Below are 8,289 nucleotides of genomic sequence, written 5' to 3' on the forward strand. Positions count from 1 at the left end.
CAGGGGATTGGACTAAATGACCTCTTGAAATCCCTTCCAAGCCTCGTTTTCTATGATTCAAATTACAGAGGCAACTATTCCTATGGCGTTATTGTCTCACCAGCCCATGTGCCTTCAGCCTTGCACTGCTTGATTAAAACCATCCACTTCCCATTTTTACTACTTATTTCCCATAGTTTGTCACATGGGCAAATATTGCCCTTCTCCAGTAACAACCTTGGAAATATCCTACATTTCCCATACCTGAACAATAATCCCGTGCCTAGGAGAGAGATTGAAGTTCCAAGCCCTTCTCTAATTCTAGCCCCTTATCTACAATTGATACTTAAGTAGAAATGACCAGTGAGGCTCTGTGTGGAGTTACAGGATTCTTGTCAAATATGGCTGAGTTTAATTCACACTCTGACTGCCAGGTCTGTACCTGTTTTGCTGAGAGAGGTCCCAGCTAGAAAGATTCCAGGGGACTCCAAGTGACTTTGGATGAGCTGCAAATAAAGGACATGTGCCACAGAGTGCTTGAGTCAGCACCTTTTTACCGGCATCGGACTCCCATGCCAAAGCTAATAAACAGATTTGTGAGTAAGTTCATGATTTAAGATTTTCACATGCAACTCAGCATCACAATGGAGGGTTCAGAGGCTGCACTAGGTGGAGACTGAATGTCTTCATGTCTCTGGTGTAACAGTGTCAAGTTAAAGCGTAGCCCTAAGCAATAATTGCCTTCTCTTCTAAGTCACGCCCAACTGTTTGGAAATGAAAAAGAAACATAAGGCCCACACCCTTTTCTGAGGCAAAGCATTTGTAGTGGAATGTGACAAAATGATCAACAACAGAGAGACAAAAAGCCATGCTGGAAATTGGCTCAGACTTTCAGGGTGATGAAAAGCCTGGGGAATGTAAGAGAGACACAGGGATGTGGCAATAGCAACGCCCCCTAATTCTGGCTATAAAGGGAGCTCCAAGTCAGGTGAAGCTAGTGCTCTGCTTCTTTCACAACTGAGCTGGGTGCTTCTCTCACGCTCTAGAGCCTCTATTACCCTTCATCATGGCCACCACTGTAAGACACTATTCTTCTTCGACCTCCCTGAAGGGGCTGGGTGGCTTTGGTGGTGGTTCCAGCCGAGGGTCCTCAGTGCGTCTCAGTGGAGGCGCCTACAGAGCTCCAACTATCCATGGGGGATCAGGTGGCTACTCGGTCTCCTCCTCTCGAATGATGTCTGGCTTCGGCAGTGGCCTGGGTGGTGGCTATGGAGGGAGCTACTGTAGCAGTGTGGGAGGAGGCTTTGGTGGTGGCAGCTTTGGTGGTGGCAGCTTCGGTGGTGGCAGCTTTGGTGGTGGATTTGGTGGTGGACTTGGCAGTGGCTTTGGTGGTGGCTCTGGCGGTGGATTTGGCAGTGGCTTTGGTGGGCCCTTTGTGGGAGGCGATGGCATTCTCCCTGCTGGGGAGAAGGAAACCATGCAGAACCTGAACGACCGCCTGGCTGCCTACCTGGACAAGGTGCGCGCTCTGGAGGAGGCCAACAGTGAGCTGGAGATTAAGATCAGGGACTGGTATAAGAAGCAAGGCCCTGGTCCAGACCGTGACTACAGCCCATATTACAGGACCATCGAGGATTTGAGGAATAAGGTATGACACTGAAGTAGGGCATTTCTGGTCTAAGTCGCTATTAAGGTGACCACAACGGTACTGCAAAACATCAGCGTAAATCACAGCTGGAAATCAAGTGAGAGCAAAAGGTTTCACAAGTCTGTATTTGAAAATATGAAGGATGTGGACTTAGTGCTTTGACAACCTCAGTTATTGTGTTCCTCCAAAAAGGTGCATGTAACAGACATGAGAGGCAGTAATGCAGCAGCAGAGTTTTATGGATATTAGTTCATGTTGATAATGCATTTTATTTTGCTGAGTCTATGGAAAATTAATTCATAGGTGAAGGTCCTAGCTGTATACCAGCCATGATGGGCCTAGCGTGACTGCATGTGCACAGTCAAGCTATTGGCAATTTGTTGTCCATTGCTTTGGCTTTGTCAGTCCTAGGCTGAGTTTTGGGACTTGAAAACCTAAGGAGGGGACCCAATAATGACAAGCATGTTGCCTATCTTGCTCTATCATCTCATTCCTAGGCTTTTTTGGAGCAGTTTGTCTCCCTGCTGATTTGGTTTCCTGTGTTGTCGTCTTGAGCAGGTTGATTTTCTTCCTCCCCCTCTTTTCATTTTTCACATACAAGTGATTGTTAGTAAACCCAAGGGTCTGTATTCTATTTTCCCCTTGTGTTTTTAACTGGCAGTTTTTTAGCCATGCAAGTGGCCTTCTTTTTGCTTACATGTGGGGAGCAATTCAGTTTTCCCTGCACTGTGAACAAGCAAGCATGTGTGTAGACTGAGTGTGGTCAATGGGCCATGCACTGGCTGGGTACAGGTGTGCAGGTATGCACAGGTTTACCTGAGTATAAGTGATGTGAAAAGGGACCATAAGTGATGGAAAAAGGGGTGGAAAGAGGGGGATGAGGAGGGGAATCCTTTTATTTTAGCCCTAATAGCTGAGTGGTTAGAGCACTCATCCAGAAAGCTGGAGAAAACTGCTAGAAATGTGTTATTTGGATACACTCAAGGTAAACAGAAGTCTGCCCGAGGGCATGATGGACATTAGAGAGTAACCAGGCTGGAAGGGACCAGCAGGATCAGGCATCTCTGTACAGAGATGGGATTTGTTGTTTCATGCAGAGGCGCTCAAGGATGCAGGGGAGCTGTCAAAGAATGCCTGTTGCCCATTTTCAAGCCCTTTGTACGGCTCCACATTTAAGTTCTTTCCTCACAGCCTGTCTTGCATCTCACTGGACATACAGGGTGGCTTACATGTAGCTGAGTATGCATTACAAACATCAGTTACTGTGAGCATTGTCCCAGTACACTCCGTTCCACTTCTTGCTTCCTTCCCATGAGTGAATTTGAATGAGCTCATTAAAGACCAAGCAGGAACAGGCTTTGCCAAACCACAGCCATAGCAATGGTCTCCCAGCTCTGCCTGCGACAGTCACCTCCATATAGTGCATCAAAGGTTAGGTGGTCTCCCCCTCACCAATAACTGTTGTGAGAATAGTTTCATTCTGTATGTGGGGAGAAGGAGGGAGATTCTTTCTTGAACTGTGTGTCTCCAGCATGTACCCTTAAAGCATGAGATGGAGTGTTCTTATTATTCCATGCACATCTTCAGAGACATTATTTATGCTTACGGGTAATTTGGAAAGAGAGACATGGGGCAGTCTGACACAGCTCACTCACTTCATTTTAACTTAGACACAGCTCATTTCTCCATTGTACAGGTAGGTGCTTCCCCTTGTAGAAGTCATCCAGTGATGCCCCTGACCCTTCCTTAATCACAAATCTGAGGTTGTACCTCTCAGGAACAAGAGGAGCTTTTCAGACTCTTTTTTCACTGGCTCTCATGTCTTTTTGCCTCCAGATCCTTTCTGCCACTGTCGACAATGCCAACCTCCTCTTGCAGATTGACAATGCCAGGCTGACAGCTGATGACTTCAGGACCAAGTAAGTTCCGCTCTCCCTTTAGAGTGGAAACAAGGAAGCAACTGTCCAAGATGAGAACGGTGCAATTAAAGTTTCTTGGTCAGCATACATGAACAGTGACTGGGAAAGAGCAGGGCTGTCTTTTGCAGGGGGAGTTTCTTACTAGTTTTCATTGGTCCTGAGGAAGCTTTGACATAATGAGAACAATAACAGCAAAAGCCAAAACAGCCAATAAGTGAACAAATCTCATTAGGAGCTTGGGAAATGTTCTGTTTTCAGTAGAATTTTTAAATTTTATTTATATCGCAAAAAGGACTTGATCTATTTTGAATGTCACCCAAAACAGACAGGATGGGGGCCATGGTGCTTCAATTAATTTAGCCAGGGGAAAGTACACATTGATGGTGAAGTGTAAACCTGTTAGTTAAATGTGGTACAGGTTGCTAGTATACCAAGTGAAGTTACTGGTCTTTCCAAATACCTGGTCAGCACTAGGGCTGTTTTATCAATTGGCTAGTGCACCTCACTCACTGGATTACCTACCACTGTGGGTGTTGAGATATGGGAAGGATAGTGGTAATATGGACCAAAGTGGGTAGCAATCAAAGGTGACCCACTGACAGTGGCTGGATGGCTTCTCATGTCTATTTCTTAATCTATTTTTTGTTTCAAGGTTTGAAACGGAGCAGGCCCTGCGTCTGAGTGTTGAGGCTGACATCAATGGCTTGCGTAGAGTCCTGGATGAGCTGACTTTGGCCAGAGCTGACCTGGAGATGCAGCTCGAGAACCTCAGCGAAGAGCTGGCTTACCTTAAGAAGAACCACGAAGAGGTAAGGACAATGCTAAGCACAAGAGCAGAGCCTCTGAATGGTAGCTAAGAGTCAATGGAAACTAGGTCAGGCCCAAGCAGCAAGACTTGTTCTGAGGCCTAGGGCTGCAGCAAAAGAACTTTCAGGGATAAGGCAGCGGGGAATAATTCATACTTTACAGCTACATACCCTCTGTGGCCCTAGGTAAGACTTGTGTACTCCTTCATATTTCAGAGGCTAGCACTGGAGCTGTGCACGGGATCAGAATTTGCCTCAGGGGTGGGAAGTCACCTGTGCTTTCTTTACTATTTGTGCTTTTCTGAACTAAGTAAAATGAAACCGTGAAATGCAGATTTCTTCAGATGGGATCTTGTTATGACCTGATTAGTGGCAATGACACAGGCCCTAGTTAGGATGAGATCCCCACTGTGCCAGTTGCTAAACAAACATAAGGTCTCTTCCTGGCAAAGCTAAGATTTTGACAATGGGAAGGGCCTCCTTAGATGGGCTGCAGCAACACTGTACCGTTATGATGTGGATGAACATAATGGGTTGGCTTTGTTATAGGAAATGAATGCCCTACGCAGCCAGGTCAGTGGAGAGATCACTGTAGAGATGGATGCTGCTCCAGGAGTTGACCTGACCAAGATCCTGGCTGAAATGCGAGAACAGTACGAGCACCTGGCTGACAAGAACCGCAGAGAGGCTGAGCAGTGGTTCTTCAAGCAGGTATGTATTGGTTGCATGGAGAACAATGACTTCATGACACACCTGGCTGGTAGCCAAGATTTACCTGCTGTAACCAGTGCAGTAATGGCCTTGTCCTCTCTTATCCCAGACAGAAGAACTAAACAAAGAAGTTGCCATCAACACAGAACAGCTTCAGAGCGGCAAGAGTGAGATCATGGAGCTCCGGCGCACCATCCAGGGGTTGGAAATCGAGCTTCAGTCCCAGCTCAGCACGGTACGTAGCATTGACTCCCAAGGGTCATACCTACATGCACACACAGGCTGGCAAATGAAGGAATGAATGATCCCTTTTATCTTCCCTCCTTCTGAACTCCTTTCCCTCTGCTTTCCCGTCTCAGAAAGCCGCCCTGGAAGGCACCTTGGCTGACACAGAAGCCCGCTATGGCTCCCAGCTGGCGCAGATCCAGGGCCTGATCACCAGCGTGGAGGAGCAGCTGGCTGAGCTCCGGTGTGACATGGAGCGGCAGAACCACGAGTACAAGATCCTCCTGGATGTCAAGTGCCGGCTGGAACAGGAGATCGCTACATACCGCCGCCTGCTGGAGGGCGAGGATGTCCAGTACGTGAATGGAGTTGACTAGATAGAATGACACGGGGCAGGGGAAGCCTCTGAAACAACTATGTCCTCTAGAGCCTTGTTTCCAGTGAATATCCAAGAATAAGTGGCCCAGAGGCTCTCTGCTGTTATCTCTCTAGTCAGACCCTGACATGGGAGAGATTCAGTTTTTGAATTACGGTGCATAACATACCCTCTCTTTCTCCTTCTAGGGATCAGTGCTGTATAGCCATTACCATAAAATTTCAGCTGCTAGGAGTCTTAAATTCCGTTCCCGGCTCCTTCTGTGACTCTATGAAGCTAAACTGACTAACATATCTCACAGGGGGGTCCGAGGAGCATGTAATGGGTGTGTCTAAATTATCATGACGCCCTACAAATCTTTCCAAGATCGTGTTTCTGCCTTAGATTTTAATGCTAGATCATTAGTGGCCAACCTTTTTGGCAAGCATGACATAGCTTAAGTCCAAAGTATGAGACAGTGCCACTCCAATAATTAGCTATTGCATTGCTGAGTGCTACTGAATTGTGTCACCACCAGGACACAGCAACACTGAATTTGGAGGCATCTACTCCTGCAGCTCCTATGGGGCCAGACCCTTGAGCCAGCATTGACTCATGATTTCTGACCTCTTCCTGTTGGCTGCATTGATCCCTGTCCTCTCCTAAACTACCACTTTGATCCCAGGCCCCTCCCTGACTGCTGCTCCAATACCCACCCCTTCCCCAATCTGTCATGTGCCACACACACTGGCTGCCCATGCCGCTCGTGGCACTCTTCCTGTAGGTAATTTTAAGGACAGGACAGTAATAATTCACATGTTGATGCAATAAAGAAATTAGTCAGACTGGGTGTTAAATAATTATCTTCCCCCATGAGAGGCTAGCCCGTTTGTTCTATCACTTACTGCCTCCTTTCCTTTTTGCCCATGATTTTAACTTGTCCTCATTTCTGTCCTCTTGTAGCATGTCTTCACAGTACTCCTCCCAGGTTATCAAAGAAGGTAAGGGGTTTTTCTTGTCTGCAAAATTCATCACATACTCTCATATCTCATCCTTAACAACTACCATCCCAGAAGGCCTCCTTTATTACTGGGTTCAGAATATGAATGATAAGGAATTATTCCTCCAACATATTAAAGACATTGTTGAGACAAATGTCTGTGCATGCATGAAAACAGGGCGATGGATTCATGAAAATTAAGTTGTGCAGTTAAATCAGCTGTATAAAAAGTCAATATTTGGCTGGTCAAATGTTGCACATCTAAACTCTATTTTGGCAGAAATGTGTGTTTCCATCATAATGAGCTCATTTTCAGAAATATGTCTGCTTTCCAAGGAAATTTTTAACCATTTGCAAGACAAACAAACACACCTAAAAAAAATGAAAGGAAAAAATATAATTTTTTTTGGATTTTTGGGTTCTCAATTTTTCCAAAGATTGACATTTTCAATCAATGTACTAGCTCCAGCCAATATGTCCTTTCCTTTCATTTCTGTGTTCTACAAAAGCTAGCGTGAAGTAGCCTCTCCTTCATATTCCAGTACAGTATTGGGAGGTCCCATCTAGTTGAAAAGAAAATGTATTAGGCAAATCATGTATCTGCTTCCTTTGAAAAACGTTACTCTTCCTCAATCACTTTAGATCCGTGATTCTCAACCAGTGTGCCATGGCCCCTTGGAGTGTCATGAGATCCTTTTCAGGGTGCTGTGGTGTGCTGCTCAATATCAGCACTGCGAGGTATACAAACACCTACACACATGATTCACAGATAAACCCAGAGATTTCAAATAGGAATCCAGAGTGTCAAAACCATCCTGCCCTGCTGTGGTCTTTCTGAGTTCTCTGCAACAGAGCGATGATGGCTGCCATCCTAGTGCCCCTTCTAAGACTGAGCCCAAAGCTGGTGCCACGATTACGCACCCCTTTTTACACTACTGCATGTCTCTCCTCCTCCCCTAATAACAGCTTCCTCTTTTTTTCTTCTGTGTAGGACCTAAGACCACTCGTCAGGTCCGCACGATCGTTGAGGAAGTCCAGGACGGAAAGGTGATTTCTTCCCGTGAGCAGGTCCACCTTTCACCCCGCTAAGACCACAGGCTGCTCCAGGCCTAGGCACTTTGGATGCATCCGTATCATTATTTTCACAGCCAAGGGAAAGACAACTCCAGGCCATGTGCTGAAGATGGGTGCTTCTGCCATAAGCTTGAACAGGCCTGGATTATGCAGCGTGTTCAGCTCAGTTAGTGTGTTCCTTCCCATTCTACCACTGTGTTCCTCACCCTTCTGTGAATGCTTCGCTATGCTCTGCCTGTAAACCCCCAATAAAGCTTTTCACTTTGTTCATGGAAATTGCAAATTTTGCCTCGGTAATTCTAGGCTGACACAGACCCCGTGAGGGCATTGGTGGTGTTTGTTAGGGCTGCCACCAACACCCACAGGCTGCTAGGGGATGGAGGTGTTCAAAAGTTCACTGTAAGGCACTATATGCTAGATTACCATGTGATTTGAATTAGTACCTCCAAACTGCATGCCAAGTCAAAGCCCTAGGTGTTTTACTGAACATGTCCAGCTTGGCTGGAGGTCTACAGAGGAACTGATGAAATAGTCTCAGATATCTTTCCCCAGGCTGAAGTGATCTCGGGATG

The 8,289-nt window shown here is 46.3% G+C and overlaps 1 protein-coding gene across 2 annotated transcripts; it reads left to right on the plus strand.

Annotated features, from left to right (window-relative positions):
* Positions 1-1,030: 1,030 nt before the first annotated feature.
* LOC109290146 (keratin, type I cytoskeletal 14-like) lies at positions 1,031-7,989 on the plus strand. 2 transcript variants are annotated; one of them, XM_019506546.1, is made up of 9 exons: positions 1,031-1,353; positions 1,396-1,627; positions 3,464-3,546; positions 4,199-4,355; positions 4,902-5,063; positions 5,173-5,298; positions 5,423-5,643; positions 6,607-6,644; positions 7,635-7,989. In XM_019506546.1, exons 1-9 carry the CDS (start codon positions 1,046-1,048, stop codon positions 7,730-7,732), a joined length of 1,425 nt encoding a protein of 474 aa, XP_019362091.1. In that variant the 5' UTR covers positions 1,031-1,045; the 3' UTR covers positions 7,733-7,989. The 2 variants fall into 2 exon arrangements, with proteins under 2 accessions (XP_019362091.1, XP_019362085.1); XM_019506540.1 differs by having other exon boundaries at positions 1,031-1,627.
* The last annotated feature ends 300 nt before the right edge of the window (positions 7,990-8,289 follow it).

The sequence above is a fragment of the Gavialis gangeticus genome, unplaced genomic scaffold (genome assembly GCF_001723915.1).
Source record: "Gavialis gangeticus isolate Ggan-Ray unplaced genomic scaffold, GavGan_comp1, whole genome shotgun sequence".
NCBI classification, from domain to species: Eukaryota; Metazoa; Chordata; order Crocodylia; family Gavialidae; genus Gavialis; species Gavialis gangeticus.